The sequence below is a fragment of the Tribolium castaneum genome, chromosome 1 (assembly GCF_031307605.1).
Source record: "Tribolium castaneum strain GA2 chromosome 1, icTriCast1.1, whole genome shotgun sequence".
Lineage (NCBI taxonomy): Eukaryota > Metazoa > Arthropoda > Insecta > Coleoptera > Tenebrionidae > Tribolium > Tribolium castaneum.
Genome location: NC_087394.1, coordinates 12,535,952 through 12,560,601, shown reverse-complemented (window position 1 = coordinate 12,560,601; position 24,650 = coordinate 12,535,952). Strand labels below are relative to the sequence as shown.

The window sequence follows — 24,650 nt, the reverse complement described above, 5'->3', positions numbered from 1 at the left end:
TGGCTCATACAACATACAATACTTTGACAAATGTCTTAGAGAATAAACAGACTATAGTTACGACTTTGAAATTTCAAGTGGTAACCACCCAAACCGCATTAAGCGTATAAGTACTCAAGTTGTTGTTATGTACAGTCACGATCAAAAAGTTATTATCGAAAGTTTTTCCAAAAACAAACTCCATTCCAAAAAATCGCAGCTCTTAAACACTTTGTAACTGTTTTTTTATTTGATATTGTGTCATACATTTACCTTTTAGGTCGAGTTGTATAAAAAAAATAATCACCTTGATTTCTAATTTAAACCTATAACAGCAATTTTTGTTACAATAATTGTTGCTAATAAGAATTTAAACCAGGATTAAAAAGGATTAATTTTTACCTTCCTTTACAGTTTCTGAAATAATTACGAAAAACGGCTTTTAGCTCTTTCTTTTCATTCTTAATTGAATAGATTTTGGAAAAATTAGATAGAGCTATATGCAACTAATTAATACAATTCTCATTTAAAAGCAATTAAACAAGCAGTTTGAAATTCGATGGTATAGTTGCTTTACGTATTAAGATTACGTAGTAACATTTCTATAAGTTAAAAGAAACCACAATTATATTAAATATTATTGTCTTATGACCACAAAAGATTATTGGTAACAAAAAGTCAGTGTTTGTGCCATGTCAACTTCAAGTAAGACGTATAATTATTGAAGCCTGATGAAGATTTAATAAAAAATCGAAATGTCGCAAAAAATATAAATTTTAATAACCCCCTGTCCTAAATAACCAATAGTCATAATCATAATTTTCAAGGGCATAAATGTCATCTCAAAATTATTCTGTTATTCGATAATGCATCGTTTAAAAAAAAATTTAAATATTAAAATTTTACAATAATTACTGACCATATTCCAAAACCCACATAATTAACGATGAAAATTAAGGAGTAAAACCAGGTTAAAATCCTTCCTTATAAAAATCGATTGCCGTTAAGAAAATAGATCTATTTCATCTTAAAAAAACTGAATTGTAGTCGTTTATTGAATATCATTTCCAAAAATCACATCAGCTTTGAAATTCGATAGTTGACAATCCTAAGTTACCTTAAAAGATTTTTCACATCTTCGGTTATCAAATGCAAAAAAATTATTCACTTATCTCAAAGGATTTACAAGCTGTGTTTTTTTTAATGAACTCCTAAAAATGAAAATTGAGAAAAAAATTATAATATGTCAAAAACTATGACAGATAAGTACAAATAACTGAGTGCATTTGGCTCAGTTTGGCACGAATTTTACGTAGCTACGGAAGTTAAGCCATTCTGAAAATAATTAATAATTTTAGTCGGAGCTACCTGTATTTATTTTTTGTTTTTTTTCGAGTTTTAATTCGCTGATCATGATTATTAACAATTGTTAACAATTGTAGGTAAATCAAATCTTCCTTCCAGTAGTACCAATTTTTTTATTAGACGAAATAAATATTTTTTAACTTCAAAACTCTTTGAATACTCCAGTTTATAAATGGTAACGACTTCCCTTTAACAAAAAAAAGTCATTGTCACTGGTAAATATTCTTTAAATAACATTTGTTGGTGGTTTAAAAGTTCTAAAGTTTTTGAATTATTTTTAGTAAATTAAAGATAAAAACAAGGCAGAGAAAAGTTTCAAGAGTTTTAATTTCAGAAACACAGAAAAACGACGAATTTTTGTTCTACATCTACTTATTTAAAAAAAAATCACTACCAGATGATATCATAAAGGCTACAAAAAGCTAAAAATATTCGGCATGTGTATTATTGAGGAATATGTTTTTCAAGAAAAAGTTAGGATAACCATTCTACGAGTATAATCTGCAGATCAAATTTTTAATTAATAAAAAAATCTCCCCTTTTACAGTGATTACTTTTACCGCAAGATAAACTGCAAAGTTCTGCCAGTTAATAAGCTAATAAGTAATAATAATAACATTGGTCACGGGAAAATTACTACAAAGACTGTAAACATAACTATTGCTCTTAGGGATAGCAATATAACTAAACAGCAGTAAAAAAACAGATTTAAAATTGAGAAACTTGTTCCAGATAGTGTCAAGATTAATTTGTTTACAAAAATTATATTTTACTTTTGTAATTAATTTTTTTTCTTTATTCACATTTCTGTAAAACACTTCCTTGATTAAATCATGAAGAAACTTAATTTTTTTCTTTGAATGAAGTTAAAAACTGTTACATATTCATATGTTAGCAGACGTATAATATACATAACGCGATTGATATAATTGGTTGACACATGAGAAGTGCAAATATTTCCATAATATGAAGTGGACAAAAAACCTCCATCAAATACCAACACTCATTAACAATCACTTATCTCATTTAAATTGGTATTGATATTCATCAGTTCCACATTGGTACATACTGGTACATTTTGCAGCACAAATTGGGCTAAATTACCAAAAAATTACATAAAAGCGATTTTGAAAAAATATAAAGGTTATATCATTTAAAATATAATAAACGAGTTGCGTGTTCAAAATAAGTTTGTTTGAGCACAACTTTAATTGCGCTTAATTTACTGCAATTTAGTCAAAACAATTTTTTACGCAAGAACTGTAAGCGTAGTAAATATTTGTGAGAAAGTGAAAACAACAAAACTGCATGTACATATTTGCACCTGGAAGTCCTGTTATACATCTAAATGTTGTCACTTTTACTACGAGTACCAAAATTTAATTATTTGTTCGAATCGGTGTTCGTTACGATTTAGTCATTACTTGATAAATACGCATGAATATTACTAAACAAAACATCAAAGAATAAAACTGTAATTAATATACTTTTAAAATTAGTAATCAACAAACCTTTCTACCTAAAACCTACCCTCGCTCGTACAATGTTGTTGGATGTTGTATTTTTTAATAAATAAGCAATTTATCAAGGAATTGAACAAAAAAAACGTCTTGTAAATGATTTTCATATGTGGGTCATTTTCTGCGAGTATTCAATTTTAATACAAGTAAAAAAAACATAGAATTCAATTATTAATAATAAGAATGATTTTTAATTTTTTGGTCAACAAATTATTTTAAATTTTAATTATGGTATTTTAAAAGATTTTAATAATTAAAACCAAAACGCATTAAACACTTTCATTACTAATTATAAGTACCGACAGCTACCAATTTTGGAAATTCTACTTTTCAAACACCTAAGGGTGTAGGTATGTGTTGTGAAAAACAACGAATACTTGTCAACCAATACAACTTTAATAATAATGTTCTAAATTAAGTAATTTGATATTTCGTAATAATTTTTAATAAGTCCGAGTATAGTAAACAAAAAATGACATAAAAAAAGTTTGGCACACTTGCGTAACAAACAATCAAGGGAGTGACTAATTTGAAATTAAATTTGCATTGTTCTTCAAGTTAACGTATAAGAAATACGTGAAAATGAATGCATAGATTCTTTTAGTTTGTTACATGTTAACAAAAGATAAGTTTGTGTTAATCAACTGGGTCAGTTGCTCTACGTGACAGTGTCAATATTTTGTACAGATACAATAAATTGATAAATTTGTATCAGTTTCTTAAAAATGCACTTTGCTCGTCACTAACCAGTCATTACAAGAATTATTCCAAATGTCTCAACTACTTGCAAAATCTAACATTTTATTAATAAAAACTTAATTTTATCTTTATTCTGAAATAATCTTATTTTTGCAATGTTTTGGCAATGTTTCGGGAAGAGGCAAAGTCCAGTAACAATAAAATTATGGAATTTTATTTTATTTCTTATGCAACAGATTATACACAATAACTTAATACAGTTCAACTACATTTAAGACTTTCAATTTCAAAATACGTACTTTATAGTAGGTAACTATTGCTCTATCAATATTATCAAGCAAAAATTAACCAGAGTTTTTTTATATTTCATATTTATTGAAACAGAAAAAACTAAAATAGTAATCGTATTAATTTGTCGTTTGATTTTCCTGAGGCCAATATCATAATTGAATTAAAAAATCTTTTAAAATAATGTACCTTTTAGACTACTTGAACAAAATTACTTAAGTTTTTTCTATACCAAAACAACGTAAACTTGTACAACAACATAGTACCTACATTTGTAAAAAAGACACGTTTCAAACAATACCATCAACAAATACTAGATTCAGCGAATTCAAAACTTAACAATTATTACGAAAAATTATTGGTTTAGAAGGAATATTAATTAGTTAATTAATAATTTCTGTTTTTAAGTATGCCTTTGATGAAATATTGGGGCATATTTTTTAATTACCAATCAGAAATACTGTGCATTAATACCTCATACACAGTGATTTTTTAATTTAGCTATTTTGTTTATAGTAACATTTCCACGTCACATTTTTACAAACAGTAAATAGGCGTCGATTTACAAAAAACGAAATTTAAATTTTATTCAGAACTAAACTAATTCTAATTTAAGTTCCATTTAAAAGGCCCTGACTATTTAATATCAGATTAATCTCGAATTAAAATTTGATTGCAATTAAAATGTTCTATAAACCGGCCCTAACACTTGATATTTGTTGACCAGTTTAATTCAGAAAAATTCTGATGCAGGTACACCACATTATTGTTACTGCGTTATTGTTGTAATGTTAAAACGAATTTTCAAATGCTGTTACCTATTTTTTCTTTTTCTTATTTTATTTTAAATTCTATTTCCTATCCCAGCGCATCCACCATTTTTGTTGAAACACTATAGACTATGTTTCATTAAAGAATTGTAAGTTTATTAGGTTTTTTTTGAAAAAAACTAGTTTTGTAAAAAAATCATACTAATTTTCTCTTGATTTATTAGTTAGGAGCATCAAAATTAGTTGCTTATTCTATATCTTGAAAAAAAATACTCGTAAGACAAAATATTGTCATTATATTTACAATTATATTTCTGAGAGCATTTACATTTACTTAAAACAATTTTTTGTTTTGAAAAATAATTTTGATTTTGTAAGTAAAATTAAAAGCGTGCCGCGAATAAACTTTTATGTACACGTTCACATGACTATTTTTACTTTTTTTTGTTGGTAACATTTTAGGCCTTCTTTTTAATATTTGAATCCTAGATTATAACCACTATTTTAAAAGATGTTTCCCATATCAACGTGTTTTAAATTTAATTTAAAACACGCTTCACATAGCAACGTGTTTTAAGTTTAATTTAATTAAAACAATTTTAATTTTATTTAAAAACCGTTTTGTTCCAACAAAAAAAATTAAATAACACTCACATAAGCTCGTTGCATACTCGACAACCCTCAAACTTTAAGCACTAGTCTTATTAATAACTATTATGAAAAGATTTTTATTTTTCCAAATTCTGCAAGCCTATAAAATTTTACAGGCCTTTCATTCAAGGCAGTAAAACATTACAGGTCTGCTTCAGTAATTTACCGTTTAATTGGTTTCCACAAACATTAAAGAATTTTCCTTCCCCATTTTCCTTCCAAGGAAGGAACTAACTTACTTTCATGGTGTACTTGTAATGTGGAAAATTATATTTTCTTATGATGAATCATAATAATAATAATAATAATAATAATAATAATAATAATAATAATAATAATAATAATAATAATAATAATTCTTTATTCGTGCTATAAATACAAAGTACTTTTGCACATGTCAAACACAGTATCTTTTCTATTATATAAATAACTATAGAGGAACCTCTTTTCTCTCTTGCATGATCACATTAATTCATCATTGATAGTGAATAAATATGTTTTTTCTGCCTTGGTATAGAAATAGTTATTAAATAGCACAGTCCCTCGTGTGGTACATCAAATGAAAGATATTTTTAGCAGAAATTCAGTTGTGTCTATTATTTGTATATCGATAATTTTTTATTAAAATTACTCAGACCAAGTTTCCTAAAAATGCAAGAATAGTTCTAAAAATTAACTAAAATCGCAATAAATTGAAAATCCTGAAGAAAAGATTACTTGCATTAAATTTTTCTTCTTCTTGGTAGACCAATTTCTGTGGTAGGTTTTATTATTTTTAAATCAATAGTTGGTTGGATTGTTTTAAAGCATACCATTTGCACACTATTGCTAAAAGATTTTTACAACTACTTTATTTACTCTGCTAAGCCTAATAATGTGCTCCGCTAGTTCCGGAGTTTTTAATGAACCACTTCCAGATAAGCAGATAAACAAGAAATACTTAGTAGAATTCGTTGTCGAATTCTAATTCACTGGTAAAATAAAGAACAGGAAGATACCAAGAGTAGTTGATGAATGATTTTTTTTTACAAAGTAATTTCAATCTGTAAATGCTGAAACACCACCAAAAAACTTGAAGGATTTAAGACGAATTGTTATCAAATACCTCATGTAGATTGGAAAAGATTGTTGGTTATTTAAGGCAGGGAGTAATTAAAATTTATATGTTTCGCGACGTTTCGATTTTTTATTAAATCTTCATCAGGCTGCAATAATTATAATACGTCTTACTTGAAGCTGACATGGCACAAACACTGTGTTTTATTTTAATTACCCCTTGCCCTAAACAACCAATAATCTTTTCCGGTCATAATTTTCAATGTTTTTCAAAAGAAAACGTCATTCTAATTATAATTTAAATATAAAGATATAAAGCATTTCATACAACAGTAAAAGTAAAAGAAAAAAAAACATCGAACTAAAAAAAGACCAATTTTAAAATTTCTAAGGAGGGATTTATCTTAAGATTTTAAAATATTTCTTTCATTTTCTGAAATATCCAGAAAAAAAGCTAATTTAGTAGGATTCTGAAGACGAGGCAAGACAAAAAAAGACTAAAAGACTAAAAAAAGACCAATTTTAAAATTTCTAAGGAGGGATTTATCTTAAGATTTTAAAATATTTCTTTCATTTTCTGAAATATCCAGAAAAAAAGCTAATTTAGTAGGATTCTGAAGACGAGGCAAGACAACAAACTGCTTTTGAATTTTTACTAAAAACAACACACAATTCTCAAAAAAAAACATGAAAATTTGTTATTCCTTTGCTGCAACTTTTCCATTCACATGCAACTCTCCATTTCAATAATTTTCAAAATACCATCATGCATCTCTTTGACGGCGTCATACTCCGTAAGCCCTAATCTCCTCCTATTCGAAATATCATAAACACCTTCCTCAGCTTCACTATGCTCTCCTCTAGTCCCCCTCACTTGCAAATTAAACTGATTTGCTACAGCTTCCAATTTTGCCTTATCTTTGGCCAACTTGGGCACTTGAATATGCACTGACGCTCTTATCGTTGTACCTAAATCAACTTTTCATTATTTATCCCCAACCACAACCGCTATACCTAAATTGGTCGGGCAAAAAGTCAAGTAACCAAACCGATCACTCCGCGAAAACTTCAACTTGGTTTCAATCTCCTCAACAGCACAAACCAAACGTTGGTAGACCTCCCCTACGTTTCCACCCTTTTGCATGGAGATAATCCTCAGGTGATCCTCCTCATTGAGCCAAACCAGGAACGTTTTGTTCGTATTATGGAAAATGCCACGGCCTGTGGGCCAGAACCGACAAGCATTGGCCGCTTGTAAAAACCTATCACCTTCCTTAAACAGGAAATGGTCGTCGATTAACTGCTGCTGATCCCTTTTTGACATCCCCGTCAAAGGGTAATATTTTCCCTTAAGTTCCCCGGTTAGGGACATCAAAGTCCCCGACACCTTCTTCTCCATCTCCTTGTACTGAGCTTCAGTCAAGCAAGGGTTGAAGGGATAACCCGCCAAAGAGCGTCCACACCTGATCCTGGTCGAAACAACGTATTTTTGATCAGGATCCACGTCTCCGATCGACTTCAAGTCCCCCCAAGTGCTAGCAGGGTGTTGGTCTGTTTTCTTAAACCCTCCATGGTATTCGTTGATTATTGGGTCAAAAAGTTCGGCAAAAACTGTGTAAGCTTCAGGGTCAGGTGCGTAAACACCGATATTTGAGTCTGGATTTTCGAGACCTGACTGGATGCAGTCCAGAAGTGTTGAGCCAAAACCGGTCTTCTTACTCTTAAGTTTGTCGAAAACAGCTTGGGTCAAGTACTTTTTTAAGAGCGATTGGGAATTTGAAGTTGCTAGTCGCCGAAAGCCGTCCTCTAATTTAGTTAAAACTTCGGGATTTATTTTGCCTTTGCCACATTTTGTTTCGCAATTGTGGCATTTAGCTTTTGCCATTATATTTATGAAAGAAGGATACAATAATTTGAGGTGTTGTGACATTTAAAATTGATGGGATTTGATGTTTTGGTAGGGTCGTCACTAGATTGTGTCATTATTTATTTGCTGTTATTTATTTTTTAAATGAATGATTGATTCTCAATTGTTAAAACACTGAAGTAACAAAAAAGCTAAAAATTACTAATTTTGGTTTACATTCCAACGACCGTTTGGAAAAAATAAATGTCCTCGACAGATGCCAGAAATTACTTTTTAACGAATTTGCCGAAAACGTAATTTAGACGTCATTTTAAAATCTCTTCTCACTTTTTAAAATTTCTGATTTAAAATCACCTCACAATGCTTATAAGTAATTAATTGTTTAACAAAATGTTAACCATTTTTACATTACGAGGGTAATGTTTAAAAAAAAGCAAGAGAAAAACATTTTAAAAACTAATTTTGTCTTCAGGGTGATATGTTTCTTGAGCCAGTAAAATTCATTTTATGGTTGAAATATAATTTCAGAATTCTATTTATATTTCAATAAATAAGGGAGAAACAGAAACTGTAAGTTTTCATCCACATGCAGAGTGTGGGAAAATGAAAACTGTGCCCTTACTTAAAAAAAATGCAAAACTATTTTTGCAGAGTTGTGAAGAAACATTATGAAAGAAACTACACACTAGGTACACACTTTGCAATTCTGTTATCAGAAAGACGATTAGCGTTATTTTAAAAAAGGTGTTTTAAAATGCAACATGCATTTTATCAATTTTTTTTACAAAATATTTACAAATTACTTTTAGCATTGTTGTTTGTATTCGTTTATAAGGTTCTGGTGTAATAGTTGAATCGTTTGTGTCATTTTCACTGATTTAATTAAAAAATACGCGTAACTTGACAGAAAATCAGTCTTCAGTTCAAATGGAAAGTTTAGTAAACCAAGTTATTTTTTCCATTTTGCACTAACAGGACTACCATAGCAATGTAAAAATCTTACATTTTCTGGGTAATTATGACTAAATAATATTACGAGTATGTTGAAAGCTTATTACAAAATAAAGTATTTCTGTGTAACAAAAAAATATGTTACAACTACAAATTTGGAGCCAGTTTTTTAGAATGGTTTAAAAAATTAAAATATTTTTTGTATACAGTACTTATGGTAGGTATTTTATTCACAGACCGAGCTCTAAACTGAGAAGTAGCTAAATACAATAGAATTTTTTTTAATTATTCTTCCTAAACAACGAAACTTTGCACTTTGTAGAATCGGAAAGTGAGAAGAGAACAAGTTGATTGCCGAAATAGGCCCCTGTTTTCTAAAAAAATATTTCGACAAACTTATTGATTCGCCTTAACTCTAAATCTAGACATATAATTTTACGAGGCCTGGGCCTGTAAACTGCCACCAATTGGAATACGTATTTCCCAATACGAACTCGATTACAAATTTTGAAAAATATAGATAGTCTTCCCTAGTTTCTTCACCCATACAAAAAATTACAACATTTCTGAGTAGTGAGTGATTAAAATAAAGAAATTTTAATAATATTTATTCCGTCTCTTGGTAGAATACATGATAACATATGCTGAAAAATAGCAGTTCTTCTCTATTAATGAAACAGTGATTAGTGATTAGTTAGTATATTTTTTTGTATGTAGTGTTTTGTGACTTTTTTACATTTGGGTGCGTACATTAGACGTAAAGGAGAGTTATTGTTATGATTTAAAACAAAAACATTGTTTTAAAGAAAAAATACATTTTTTTAAGACTTAAGCGTCTCAAAAAATTTAGCTCATTCCTGCAAACTTATATTTACCGCACTTGTGGCGTAATTTATTTTGTCAAATAATAAAACATTATCCTATTACTGTTTTTCCAATTTCGTGAGAATTGGACTTTCCTACAACAGTAAAATGACAGCTGTGTGACAGCTTGTCAGCTGTTCATGTTGTTATTTATTTATATGAAGTTTCAAAAAAATAGGTCATTGTCATTTGTCACTCAAAACTGTGGTTTGTGCAATTTTCGTCATTAATTCTCAAGTACTCCAAACATCTGTAAGCCAGTTGAACCGTTAGTATTCCTAACCTCTTTTTATGGTCATAAACTCATCAAAATATTTTATTTATTTAATTGTCTCTGTTTTAATTTCAGGTAATAACATGAAAGTTGAATCCTACAATTTTGGTAACCAAGAATTTAGCTGCGGAACAAATTTTCTTGAACCTTACAAGTGCAATTACTGTGATTTTCACACAGATCTCTGGATTGATTTCAACAGTCATAAGAAAACACATTGCTTCCAAAAACTACCAATAGATCCAACAATTTATACGTGCAATAAGTGTGGTTTTAGAACTTTTTCGATTTTACATCTACTGAGACATAATTTAGATAGACACAAGTTGAACCATGAACATAAAACATACAATAGTTGGTACGTAAAAAGCCACTCTCTCAGGCACAGAAGTGAAGAACTGTATCAATGCAGTTTATGTGAGTACCAGTGCAATAAAAAATGGAATTTACAACGGCATGTTTTAAAACACTCAGCTTATAATAAAAGCTCTGAAAAAATTACAAACTGTGAGCATGTTTCACGGCAATTCTATTGCAACGTCTGCGAATATAAAACACACAATAGTTGGAACTTAAAAAGACACTCTCTCAGACACAGGAGCGAAAAACTATATCAGTGTAGTTTATGTGAATACCAATGCAATAAAAAGTGGAACTTGCGACGACATGCTTTAAAACACTCGGCGTATGATAAAAGTTCCGGAGAAATTCGAAACTATGAGCAAAAATTCGAATGCGACTACTGTGATTACAAGGCTCAACTTAAAATAGATTTGACAATGCATCTAAAATTGGTCCACAACGTGGACGATAAAATGTACTTATTCTACTGCAATTTCTGCCAGTATAAAACCAACAGTGAGGCAAACTTGACAAAACATACTTTCACCAACCACACAACCGACCAAAAAGTGGCTCTGTTTTACTGCCACCTTTGCCAGTACAAGACAGAGACAGAAAGGAATCTCAAAAGACACATTTCAACCAATCACGCATCTCCTGAAACTATAGTAACGCACGAATGCAGCCAATGTGCGTTCAAAACGCGGCATCAAGTCGACTTGAAACGCCACATCATTAGACGTCACACTGCCCCTGAAACCATCCAGTGGTACCAATGTGACCAATGCGACTATCGGGCAAAATTTACCTTCGCTTTGAAAAAACATATAAGGACAAAACACGACATTGTTACCACTCTCAACACTACAAATGTGCAAAAGCACGCTTGCCAACACTGCCCTTTCACTACGCGATATCCAGGGGATTTAAAAAGGCACATCCTGCGACGTCACACGGCTGTGGAAGCGATCGAATGGTACAAGTGTGAGCAGTGCGATTATAAAGCCAAGTTGAAATTCTCGTTAAAACAGCACGTGCATATGCAACATACGTTTGCTAATCAGAGTGAATTTTTCCCTTGTCACATGTGTCCGTACAAAAGTGTAAATGAAGCGAATTTGAAAAAACATATTGTTAAGAAACATTCATCACAGAAAACGTTCGAATGTTCGCATTGCTTTTTCACGACGAAGCTTCAGTGTTATTTGAAGAGGCATCAAAAGATCCAACATGCTGCTTCTGAGGAGGTTAAGTGGTTTAAATGCGATCAGTGTGACTATAAGGGGAAGTTTCAAATGTATTTACAAAAGCACATCAAGTTGAATCACTGACGTTTGTCTTGTATTAGTTTTTGTTATAAAGTTTTACGTTAAAAATATACAAATTGAGCAAGAATGGGTGTTTTAATTGGATTGAGAGCATTTTAATATTCGAGCGTTTGCAACACTGTAAGTTACAGTTTGATGCGTCAATTGGTCAGCTATACCTACCACGTAAAAATAAAGTTCATTATTGCCAACTTAAACAGTCATTCTTGATCATTTTGTAGGTGAAATAAATAATTTATAACAGGACTTGCTAGTTTTATTTAATACTTCCCCACGCCAAAATTGTTGGTATGATAAGTAGCTGTTTTGCAACATGAATAAAGTAGATAAGACAAATTCTAAAATGGAAATTTCGTATTGTACGTGTGCTAATTTTAAATCAAAGTGAATGATAATTAACATTATTTGAATCTTTTCTGTTTGCATTAATAAGGAAGTAAGTACTATTTTGCTTCTTGGATTTCTTTAGAATATTTACACGCAAGTGTGAAAGCTTTTGTGTTAAGTCACGAATTCTTAACCTTCAATTTTTATTTCCTGTTCGTTACAAGAATTAAATTGGGTTTCAAAGTCATATTTTTGCGTCATAAGTTTTTCTATCATCTACTTAATTGTTATGAAGAGTGTAACCGTAATTTGTCGATTTGTATCAAAATTGTTATTCGGTACCTAATTCGAAAATTTTATTAAAACAAAAACATTCTGTATTTTCTTAAGTCCCTATTGTCGGCATTCTTTCATGATAAAAGAGAATTATGTAAAGATAACTCGTTTCTAACATCCACCAACATACTCGTAAAATGTCTATTTTCAAAAATATAGTTCCTAAGTTAAAAAGCCATAGAAGGCATCTCTTCAAGCAGTGGAATTGTATCATGTCACATAAGTTTTGTTTATGGTGCAAAATCTGGCAAAATATGCTGGGTAATGATGGGTAAAATTAAATTATAGTTAAATATAGATACATATTTACGGTTCCTATATTTAATAACATTTTTTTATGAAAATGTGATGAACTGATGTAAGGAATTCTTCAAGAAAAGAAAAAAAATTGATAGGGGTGTACTAAAGATTCAAATACTTTCGTTATGTTTTAATCTATGCGCGCTTGTCTACTAGGTTTATATTTTTTTATAGAAACACTGAAAATCAATCGTTTTGTTTATTATAAAATCAATAACCGTGACTTCAAAAATTACATATTCTCACAACACTTCAAATAAAAAATACACACTTAGTAAAAATCATCGGCAAAAATTAATTTAACATATTAGGTATAAGTTTAATGTTTTCTAAACTAAGTTTTCTAAAAACAGAAATCTTTATCAACTCACCTTGTAATATGGATCCTTAAGTCTTATAACACTATTATTTTCTTTGAAGACCCATTCTATTAACACACTGTTATTCGAAATTGTAAAAATCGCACTTATTAATTTATGTTAATCACTACATATATTTCGCAGTCGCCTGTCATTATTCCTACAAGACAAAGCTTTCTATAGTGTTGAGGAATACCTCAATTATTCCAAATTCCCTGCAAATTTGTAGTATTTCGTATATTGACGAGTCCGATAAGACGGTGCATGGCATGCTCCATGACTGACGACTTGAGGGACAATTACATATTATTATTATTATTATTATTATTATTACAAAAAATTCATATTACAAACTTGTGTTCACTTAAGCAATTTATATTATCTAAAACAAAACCTTAGGTTTCTTGATCTTGCTGTGAGTGTTTTTCTTCATTATTTAAGTGACGTTCATATAGTCAAAAGTTCTATTAAAAGTTTTAAAGTTTTATAAAAAATTCAAAAGAAAAATTAAGAAAGAATATGTTTCATCTACAACACAATTAATTTTGGCTCATATTTTGTGAAACACTTAACTGTATTCTAAAATGTTGCACTCACCTTAAAAATCACATATTCACACACTGCACTGATGGTACGCATAGAAAAATTAAAATTTACTCACCATGTGACATCATCTTCATCCCCTCTTCTTCTTCCTAGAACGGACCACAATTAATTTTCATTCATATTTTGATAAATATGTACTTACTGTGTCTAAAATGTTGCACTCACATTAAAAATCACATATTCACACACCTCACCTCACTTTGAAAAAATTAAAATTAACTCACCCTGGGCGTTAAGTTTAGTATACAAATTTTGATAAATAACTTTATGTATAACATTATGGATTTAACCATAATTTTTTAAGAGAAAAAAAACTTTGACAACTAACCCTTTAATCCTGATCCTTGTAGCATGATTTTAGCGTCCAGGTTCCCTGAAGATCCTTTCAATTGGCACTTTAATCACTCGAAATTTTAAGAATCGCGCACTACTAAATGTCTGTTAAACACTCGAAAATCCACAACACCCACTTTCAGTCATTCGAGTTGTCTGAAACAAAAAAATTGAAAAAATTAATAATGTTCTAACCATTTAAAAGAGTATGTTTGATTTTTAAGTAAGGACAACTGACCATGAATGAATGGGAATTTTATGACTAAACTTTACACAGGTAATACAGGATTAAAATTTGAAGGATTTTAATCACGTGGTAAGAGTGTTTTTATCATTTAAGTTCTTTAAAAAGCAAGTGTTGTTCTTCCAATTTTTTGCTTTTGTGACAATTTTTTGCAATGTTTTTTTTTAAATTCGTTTAGTTTTAAGTATCTGTTATAAATACGCAAATATGCCTAGAGTTTAAGAAAAAAGAAATTAGCAAGAACTGAACAATTTTTTAAAGAGGCACTAATCATACCTCTTTAAACTGGTTATTTGTTAATTTTAGTACTTTTAATTCTGTCATACAGACATACAGTCCTAATTGCGTTTTTATAACTCTTAAACCTGAACGACTTAAAAAAACACATAAAAAGATAGTCAGAAAAGAAAACAATTGGAAGACTTGCTAGAAAAAGAACTTAAATGTTTAAAACCTTTACCATTATGAAATTTGCTGAAAAATACAATTTAACATGAGTGTTTTTGTGATTTTCTACATAGATAAAACAAATAAGCCTATAATAGGCGACATCTGGCAATATTTTAACAGAAAAAAATATCTATTTTTTTTTCAACTTTTTTATAAAGCGAAAAATAAACCAAATCTCTGACCTAAACTATATCTGTTTTCTGTTAATAATAATAATGTGACAAGCAGTAGGTATGGTTTTTCCACAGAGCAGAGATCACATTTTGTTTAAAAATTTTATAAAATTACTACTTTGCATTAATAAGAAGAAAAAAAAGTTTCTTCCTATAATTTTATCGCGAGCCCAAACACTCGAATCCATCATTGAAATTGTCTGATTTTGAGCACACAGTTACATCAGTCACATGGATACATCGTAGTTACGAGTATAATTTACTAATTTAATTCGTGGTTTCTGTGAGGCTTTATTATCGAGAACATTGTTAAAAACATGCTTGTATGCAAAACTTACCTAGAATTTCCAGTTTCTTTGACGCCAATTGACTCCCTGGAACATTTTACATGGGTTCCTGTGGTGACCTTGCATTGAATACCTAAACGAAAAATTATCTATTTCACTTCTTTGCGCTCGACGGTAATATATCTAAGTTGTATCACCTAACACCTAATAATAATGAATTACCAAATTAAGAGAAAAAAATATTTGTCGCCACTGGGGTAGCTTAGCCAAATTTCACAAAAATAAACACATTTTCACACTTCACAAGTCACAAATCAACATTTTCTTTTATTTCACTTATCTGTAAAATGAAAATTAAGTAAAAATTGAGAATTTTCAACTCAGCACCATCACCGCGAACACCCCCACGTCCAAAATCACAGGTGGCCCCTTCCGAATTGAAAAACTTTATCACTGTTAATTACACCGAAGATTTTTTACACTATTGCACAATATTTGAGCAAACAACAGTTTTAACACACTTTTTTCACTAAAAAACCGGCAAACCACCACCTCCATTTAGATGGAGTCGATCACTCTGATCAAGAGACCAATTGTTTATTGTTACCAATGGTACAATTAAAAATCACTAAAAAACTCCAGGGGAAGGGGGTGCTGTCGTTGACATTTACGCAAATTCGATTTGTTTCGTTATCATCGTTTCAAGTTTTTATCGTATTTGCGTGGTGAGTTTTTAAAACATTGGATTCTTAGAAAAATGCACAAAAACTCTCCCCCGCCGTCAATACGATTACGATGCCGTTGCCGATTAATTAGATCATAGGCGGCACATACCGACTGGGAAAAATTCAAATCGCTGCTAATTTTTGCAAACCGTCGTAACACCGAACGTTTTTTTAAACTTTTGCACAATATTTGATAAGAAAACAACACTTTCACACACTTTTTCACGTTATAAAACCATTGGGAAAACCACCACCAGCACAATGAAGTCAATCAAGGGACCAATTGTTTATTGTTACCAATATTACAACAAAAATCACTAACTTCACATGAGGGGTGCGTTTAAAGAGTAATCAAAACAAAACTCGTTAAATTGTAATAAATTATAAGCAAACTCACGGTGAATCTGTAATTTTTTTATCATGTCCGAAAAAAAAAAAACAATGAGAGACCAACTCTTCATCAGAGCTATTGAACAATTTGGCTAAAATGCAGAACTAAATTCTAGACGAAAGCAAAAAACATAAAATTACCATCTTCCTGAATTCGCGATTAATCAAATCGGAGGTGGTACTTACCTCCAATCTACAAACTTTTTCGAATTTTCAAATCACTGCTAAGGCAAACCCCACAAACATCGAACATTTTTTTCAACTTGTGCACAAACGTTTTAAGAAAACAACGGATTTGACACATTTCACGATATAAAATCTTTGGCAAAATCTCCTCCAATTAGTGCCTATCAAGGCGCCATTTCGTTATTAATGTGCCAATATTACCAATTACCATTAAAAAATCACTAAAAAATTGAGTGGTGGGAATATTTAAAATTTGCATTTTTAGAGAACAAAGTCATTAAAATTGAGTTTCAATGCTAAGTAATTTATATCGGATCTTAGGAAACTTCTCAAACTCGCATTTTTTAAGGGCGTTCCTTAAAACTCGAAATACCTAAATCTATTTTGTTAAAAATGTGAATATTCTCTATATTTTACATTTATTTCCTAAATTTTTCAGGTTTTCATCTTTTAATTTTAGTTTTACAATTTCTAAGGGTTGGTTTCACTCTAGGAACCAGGGCCGTCTTAAGCGTCGCGGGGGTGCAAAGGTGCACGGTACCCGGGCGGCAACCTGAATTATTAATCTAAACTATTAATATTATTTGTAGTTTTTATTTCATTTTTCATTTAAGAAAAATATTGTGTTGCATTTTAACGTTCTGAGAGACATACAGGGCTTTCATTTTAAAACAGTCTCAATAATTTTCGACATTGAGCAAATCTATTTTCAAGCAAAGACAGGTCGATTAGGATCGTGTGGGGGAAACCAACGTTAGTTACATTTTAGGTTGCATCCCTTAATCACTAGCTACCCCTACTTTAAAATTTTAAATTGCATCCCCTAGTTTTTTAAACGTTTTCGGAAAGGAAAAACATTTGCGTATCTAACTGTCAAAGAAAAAAAAAATTGTCGAATCGTATTTTAGTTAAGGGTGGTTATCTTTTTGAAATTTTTAAAATTTTTGATCATAGAGGACCATGATCTGAAGCCAATTTAATTTTAATAAAATATTTATTGATTAGGGATGCAATGAAAGAGTTTAAAACCAACATTAGTAACATTTTAAGTTTCATCCTTAAGCCGCTAATTACCCTTTAAAATTTCTAATAGCACCACCAACATTTTAACAATTTGTTCTTTTGTAGTCTTTGTGATTTCAAATTTCAACAAATTATTTAATTTATTTTATTAAGTACGCTCAACTTATAAATCGTTAATACTAACGACGCAGCTAAAAATTCTTTGGGGTGCTAAACTTTTTTCAATTGTTCAGGAAATATATCGGGTGATTCAAAAATATGTGGCATAATTTTAACCACGAATACCCCTCTAAAAATGAAAATAGATAGGATAGTATTTACTGACCCACCTCAAAAAATTGAAAAATTACAATTTTTCAGAAATTGGTATGGAAAAATGGTTTTTTGAAAATATTTTTGTTACCGTTCATGCGATTATTATGAAATTTTGCATGCCAAGAGACACAAAGACGCTCTTTGATATGGTGTAAATGGAAATCTTGTAAAAGCTATACATTTCCGGTGACAAGGGGGCCCTTCCAGTTTTTAGGTGATAACTCAATTTTTCGGCCTATAAACACGTATTTTTGATACCAAAAATCAAAAGCCCAATTATTTTTTAATAAAAAAGGTACTCTTGCTTCATGTCGTCAAACTGTACCGTTCTCTAGTTATTTGGGATTAAACTAAACTCTACACTGCTCTGCAGAATAGAAAAGTATAAATTTTGAGCGTACCATTACCTTGGAAACAGTTCACTACGAATGACACAGATGTCATTGCTGTCACATTTGATGTCAATTTCATTTAATCCAAAGTAAATTTTGATTATTTCTTGATGATAATAGTAAAAGACATGATTATGTGTTGGAAGAAATAATGCATGAGCTAGCGATAGCCATCCCGGCATCACAACTTGGTCTGAGACTACACCACAAGGTTTTCACACCGTAAAACGATTTTCCCTCCAAATTGCTGGTTTTATCAATACTTCACTACTTGCATTATAAAACTATAATCCAAATGAAGAATTAAAACGATCAGAGACCAAGAACACAATCTCAACTGTAACAAATCACAAAATAAAATCTTATCAACTATTTGTAATGCCAATGTTGCAATTTTTCTTTAATAGGAAGTTAATTTGATCCACAAAAGAATAACGCACGGCTTAATGTTAATTTACATTTTTGAAAATTACAAGAGCTTCGACAACAATGAGCACAAAAGCAACAAATGCCGCCAGCGTGCTAATTGGCGCCAGTGCTATTTTTCATAAGCGCGAATATCAAAAAAAATATGAATGATGAAGTCAATGTTTTTTTATTAAACAACAATAATAACCTGGATCATTTTTTTTTTCTTGACTTACCAGTATGGGGTGATCAGGGCATCATTTCCAAATACTAAAATAATTTTTTAATCGTTATGACTTTATGATTTTTTTTTCGCGCTTACGAAAAATAGCACTGGCGCCAATTAGCACGCTGGCGGCATTTGTTGCTTTTGTGCTCATTGTTGTCGAAGTTCTTGTAATTTTAAAAAATGTAAATAAACATTAAACCGTGCGTTATTCTTTGCAGGTTTCAACTACCTGTGGATTAAATTAACTTCCTATTAAAGAAAAATTGCAATAATGGTACTATAAATGGTTGATAAGATTTTATTTTGTGATTTGTTACAGTTGAGGTTGTGTTCTTGGTTTCTGATCGTTTTAATTCTTCATTTGGATTATAGTTTTATAATGCAAGTATTGAAATATCGATAAAAATAGCGATTTGGAGGGAAAATCGTTTTCTGGTGGTGTGCCATCAGATCAAGTTGTGATGCCGGGGTGGCTATCGCTAGCTCATGCATTATTTCTTCCAACACATAATCGTGTCTTTAACTATTATCATCAAGAAATAATCAAATTTTACTTTAGATTAAATGAAATTGACATCAAATGTGACAGCAATGACAGCTGTGTCATTCTTAGTCGACAGTTTCCAAAGTAATGGTATGCTCAAAATTTATACTTTTTTATTCTGCACTGCGGTGTAGAGTTTAGTTTAATCCCAAATAACTCGAGAACGGTACATTTTGGCGATATGAAGCAAGAGTTCCTTTTTTATTAAAAAATAATTGAGCTTTTGATTTTTGGTATCAAAAATACGTGTTTATAGGCCGAAAAATTGAGTTATCACCTAAAAACTAGAAGGGCCCCCTTGTCACCGGAAATGTATAGCTTTTACAAAATTTCCATTTACACCATATCAAAGAGCGTGTTTGTGTCTCTTGACATGCAAAATTTCATAATAATCGCATGAACGGTAAGAAAAATATTTTCAAAAAACCATTTTTCCATACCAATTTTTGAAAAATTGTAATTTTCCAATTTTTTGTGGTAGGTCAGTAAACACTATCCTATCTATTCTTAATTGTAGAGGGGTATTCGTGGTTAAAATTATGCCACATATTTTTGAATCACCCGATATGTATGTTTTCTGCTTCAACACTGAGAAAATAACGAACTTCTAACATTAACTTTGAAAGAATTGTATCTGAAAAAAATATTTAATTCAGTTTAGAAAAAGTGAATCTATAATGCGTTATATTTTATTTATTTTAATTTGGATTTAAATGATTCAAAAAATTAGCATATTTCTTTTTGTACTCAAAGCTTTTAGACAGCTAAAAAATCTTGGAAGATGATAAATCTTTTTTGACGGAATGCAGAACTGAAATAAAAAACTGAAAATAATTAGTTGTAGTTTTTGTGAAAAACAGAATGACAGAGGCGGCATTCAGAACTTTGCACTCCGGCGGCTAGTATTCTAGGTTTCACCAACCTCAGTTAAATTTATTAGTAGAATAAATCCACAGAAACAATTGTTATGTTATAATCATCGTAACGATTGTTTTTAACTCATCATTAAGTTTAACCAACGTTGGTAAAACCAGGCCATTGTAGGAGTAGGTATAGTTTTCTAATTTATCATCTTTTCAATCACTTGCTTCTACAGAATTTTAATCTTACTGTTCTTAGTTTTTTCGTATTTCAGCTACTAAGTCTCTTAGTGTATTGGGTTTTTAGTTAGAATGTAATATTTCTATTTATTTGTGTTTCTCTTCTGCAGTTTTATAGGTTTTTTTCAGTTTCTCTCTCTTTCAGCCACTTCGTTCTTCATAACTTCATTCTCACTCTTTTTTAGTTTTTTTGTGTTTCTGCTTTTTAATTTTTCAACATTAATGTTACATTCTTAGAATGACAATTTTTGAATTTTGATTTTTTCTACTTTTGGAACTGTGGTTGGAAATAGTAGTAGTACAGGGTGAGTCCAGCAGACCAGATCGGAATTAAAACATTAATTCTGGATTACATTATTATGGGTATTGTCAAGTTTGTTTTAACAGTTTTTGTAAAATTTAATTATGAACTATTATTATTTAAAAGATAAAAAAAACAATGTTGATCCAATTAATGTTTTTAAAAATTTATAAGTCTCGAATTGAAAGTAGTATTTTTGGCAGCATCTTATATAGAAGTCATGTCAGAAATAACCCACTATTGACTCACCCTGTATATAAATTAATTTTGAAGGTTACATTGTCTTTTAATTTAATGCTGAAAATTTACGAGACCTTACTTCTGCACAGCATTATTTTAGTCAAAAAAGACTTACTTTCTTACTTTGTAATTTGAATTTTAGTAAATGCGTAACAAAATTAGAAACAGTAGGACTGTCACTTAATGAAGCTATTAAACTCGTGTATAAAATGTGAATTTTCGTAAAAAGCATTCCAGTTGTGGAAAATTAGTTAGTGATAAATTGTACAAGAAAATTCTGGATATAAAAATCTACTGAAAATGATATACTGATGTCTGATTTTAGTAGTATAGGTATGTATTTTATTTTTATTTTTATTTATTCATACAGTGAGTCAATTTTCTACATTGAGATGAATCCTTACAGAAAAAAAAATTTACACGGCCAATTTCGAATTATATATTTTTAAATTCAACAGTACAACAGTGGATTTTTTTGTGCAATAGAGAATTTTAAGTTTTTTTCGAAACGTATGTCGCTTTATTAATTCTTGTGTAATGGAATTTATTGTAATAAAATTTATGATTTTATTTCTCCGGCTATAGGAATTTTACAATCTTTTTAGTATTTAAATAAAGTTTTTAGCCCCCAAGAAATCCGGTCTCTAGTAATTTATCAACATATTACTCACAGAATAAGTAATGTACTAATGTGTTATTTTTTCTGATAGGTGGACCAAAGAAATAATAAAAAAATAAGTTGAGAACCACCATAGTTGAGCAGTAAAGACATTTTTATCGGACTGCTACTTCTTTTTCTGATTTTCATTTACACCAGACTATAAATAAATACAAAATAACTTAAGATGACCAAAGATTTATCCAAAGACTTCTTTGATTTTAGCATCTTTGAGGAAAAATTGTTGAATTTTTATTGTCTTCATGGAAGAAATTTTCCAGTAGAATAAACCTCAATTATCTTCCATGTCAAATTTATTTCTTTATATTTCCAATACTGTTGTTCGCAGATTTTTTCAATGAAAATGATACGACTTTGGATACTTTTCCTAAGCACCATCAACCTCTGCCAGGTAGAATAATCCCCACAACAATTTCTCCTCCTTAAGATTAATCTTTTGTAGGCCTCCCCATGGGACAATCTCACCGCAAACATTGCCGTCATCGAATACCAACCCTTCGTCGACAAAAGACTCACCGAAGAACAAATTGTTTTAGAAAACACAAAAAAATATCTCGAAATAATTAAAACACTAGTTAAGACTGAAAACTTCGACATGATAATATTCCCAGAATCCACCCTCAAAACTAGTCCAAAAACATCAGTAGAAATACACATAATGGACAATCCGTGTGATTCACTGACTTATCCCGAATTTATGAAAAACTTGTCTTGCACAGCTCGCAATTCCAACACTTACTTGGTAATTAATTTGGTGGAAAAAGTAAAGTGTGATCGAACAACTTGCAAAAATTCCGGATTTTTTTTCTACAACACTGATGTGATAATAGACCGGACAGGAAAAATTACAAATACTTACCACAAATACAATCTTTTTGGCGAACACGATTTGGATAAACCAAAAGTTGAGAAAGTGATCATTCACACCGATTTTGGTGTCAAATTTGGTATTTTCACCTGTTTTGATATCTTATTCAAAAGTCCTGCATTAGATTTGGTTGAGGAAGACATCGATGGTGTAATTTTTCCCTCAAATTGGTACTCAGAGCTCCCTTTTCTCACTTGTGGGTGAATTTAAACAACTTGGACGTTATTTTATTAATTATAAACTGTAGCTCTTCAAACCCAACAAATGTGGGCCTATAACTACGATGTGTTGTTTTTTGGGGCCGGGGGCAATTACCCGAAAGTGGGCACCGGTGGGAGTGGCATTTATAACGGTATAAAATTTCCAAATTGTGATTTTTGGACAAAGTGTTTAGCTTCCAGAGGAACAATTTCGCAAGGTTACGTGGCCAAAGGTGGATCACACATTTTTGCTTTCAGGAGCAAAAATGGGCAAGTTTTAGTACCACCTGAGCCAAATATCGACATTTTAGCCAAGGAAATGGACGAGTTTTATTTAGCTACAGACAGTAGCATTCCAAGTGATTTTTTGGCCAACTTTTTTTATTTTTGCCAAATTTGTGTTTTCAGGCTTCAGCTCAACAGTTCTAAATGTTGACAACAAAACGGATTTTGAGACTCACATTTGCCACACAAATAGTGAAACCAAGAGTGAATTATGTTGCAACTTTACCATTCAAATTTCAACGAAACAACATAACTCGATTTTTTTTTACACTTATCATTTGGTTGCGTTCACAGGTGTTCGTTCGTTTCGGGGGCAATACAATGGGGGAACGGAAATTTGTGGCATAATTGCGTGTTTGAATTCGTCTTTATCATCGTGTGGTCTGAGGTTTCCCAAATATGAAGACATTGAATGGCCTGTGACTTTTGAGAATATTCAAATTGCGGCCAAGTTTGATAAAAGTGGAAATAGAACACAGTTTCCTAACTCGCTTCTGAGCTCAATTCGTCCAGTTAATGCCAGCGAGACTGTTTGGATTAAAAATGAAGTGGTGGAGAATGGGCAAGAAGTTGTTGAGAGAACGTTTGCTTTGAAAAAGGCACAGAACCGAATTTTGACTTTTGCGATTTATGGGAGGAATTTTGAGCAAGATTCTCCTCCGAGTGGGGGTGCTGGGGAGAGGGCCCCAATGTTGGGGCACTTGATAGTAGTCGGTGTGTTTGTTTTAACGGTTGTTTCAATTCGTTATTTTTGATTTGTTAATGTGAAAATTTGTGATTAAAAACATTTGAAAATTCTGGTTGATTTATAAAAACAAATAAAAACTGTGTAACAACAATGAAACAGTTTAATGTTTTCTTATTTTAGTTCCTAGTCGTTATTATTTATAGTCCGGTCAAAATAAACATTTCAATTTACAAAAATTCACATACAGCTGACAATTTGTACAGTTCTTTTTAGGTATCTTTTACAAATAAAATATCAAAAGTCCCCACCGATCTAAAAAAGTGTGCTAAAAAAGTTACTCAATATCAAAGGTCAAAAGTATTAATTTTACGCATTTTTTTCGCAAACTATAAATCTTATCATGGAAATGGTCAAACAACAGTTGTAGGTCATACAATTATCTATAAAAAATTTCTTCTATTTTTTTTCCTACGAGTCACCATTACGGAGATATCGTCATTCCAAAAGCTAAAGAAATCATGCACATATTTCCCCATCACCTGTTTGGCGAATTTTTTTAACGTGTTTTTTTAATAAAATTAATTTATTAATTAACTAATAAAAGCAAATATTTTTCTTACAGAAACTAAATAAAAAAGGTGTCCTCCTGTAAATAAAAATTGACTTCTTTCGAGATTTTATAACATTTTGTTTATTTCTCGAAATATC

At 30.7% G+C, this 24,650-nt stretch overlaps 2 protein-coding genes and 1 long non-coding RNA gene across 8 annotated transcripts; 1 reads left to right on the top strand and 2 right to left on the bottom strand.

The window, feature by feature from the left end:
* Positions 1–6,967: 6,967 nt before the first annotated feature.
* Positions 6,968–8,301, bottom strand: LOC656173 (arginine kinase). Its single transcript, XM_962718.4, has 2 exons — positions 7,343–8,301; positions 6,968–7,297 (listed from the first exon to the last, which is right to left on the bottom strand). Exons 1-2 carry the CDS (start codon positions 8,256–8,258, stop codon positions 7,053–7,055), a joined length of 1,161 nt encoding a protein of 386 aa, XP_967811.3. The 5' UTR covers positions 8,259–8,301; the 3' UTR covers positions 6,968–7,052.
* A 3,935-nt stretch (positions 8,302–12,236) lies between these two features.
* On the top strand, positions 12,237–24,098 carry LOC656338 (vanin-like protein 1). Of its 2 annotated transcripts, none has more exons than XM_008193131.3 (6): positions 12,237–12,390; positions 22,230–22,292; positions 22,344–22,965; positions 23,017–23,121; positions 23,164–23,328; positions 23,378–24,098. In XM_008193131.3, exons 2-6 carry the CDS (start codon positions 22,239–22,241, stop codon positions 24,007–24,009), a joined length of 1,578 nt encoding a protein of 525 aa, XP_008191353.2. In that variant the 5' UTR covers positions 12,237–12,390; positions 22,230–22,238; the 3' UTR covers positions 24,010–24,098. The 2 variants fall into 2 exon arrangements, with proteins under 2 accessions (XP_008191353.2, XP_064211838.1); XM_064355768.1 differs by lacking the exon at positions 12,237–12,390 and adding an exon at positions 19,293–19,311.
* On the bottom strand, positions 14,212–19,169 carry LOC107397620 (uncharacterized). 5 transcript variants are annotated; one of them, XR_010333552.1, is made up of 4 exons: positions 15,763–19,169; positions 15,592–15,709; positions 15,421–15,502; positions 14,212–14,371 (listed from the first exon to the last, which is right to left on the bottom strand). It is a non-coding gene; the product is annotated as an uncharacterized LOC107397620 (long non-coding RNA). The 5 variants fall into 5 exon arrangements; XR_010333551.1 differs by having other exon boundaries at positions 15,592–16,576; positions 16,626–19,169; XR_010333550.1 differs by having other exon boundaries at positions 15,592–17,982; positions 18,416–19,169.
* Positions 24,099–24,650: the final 552 nt, after the last annotated feature.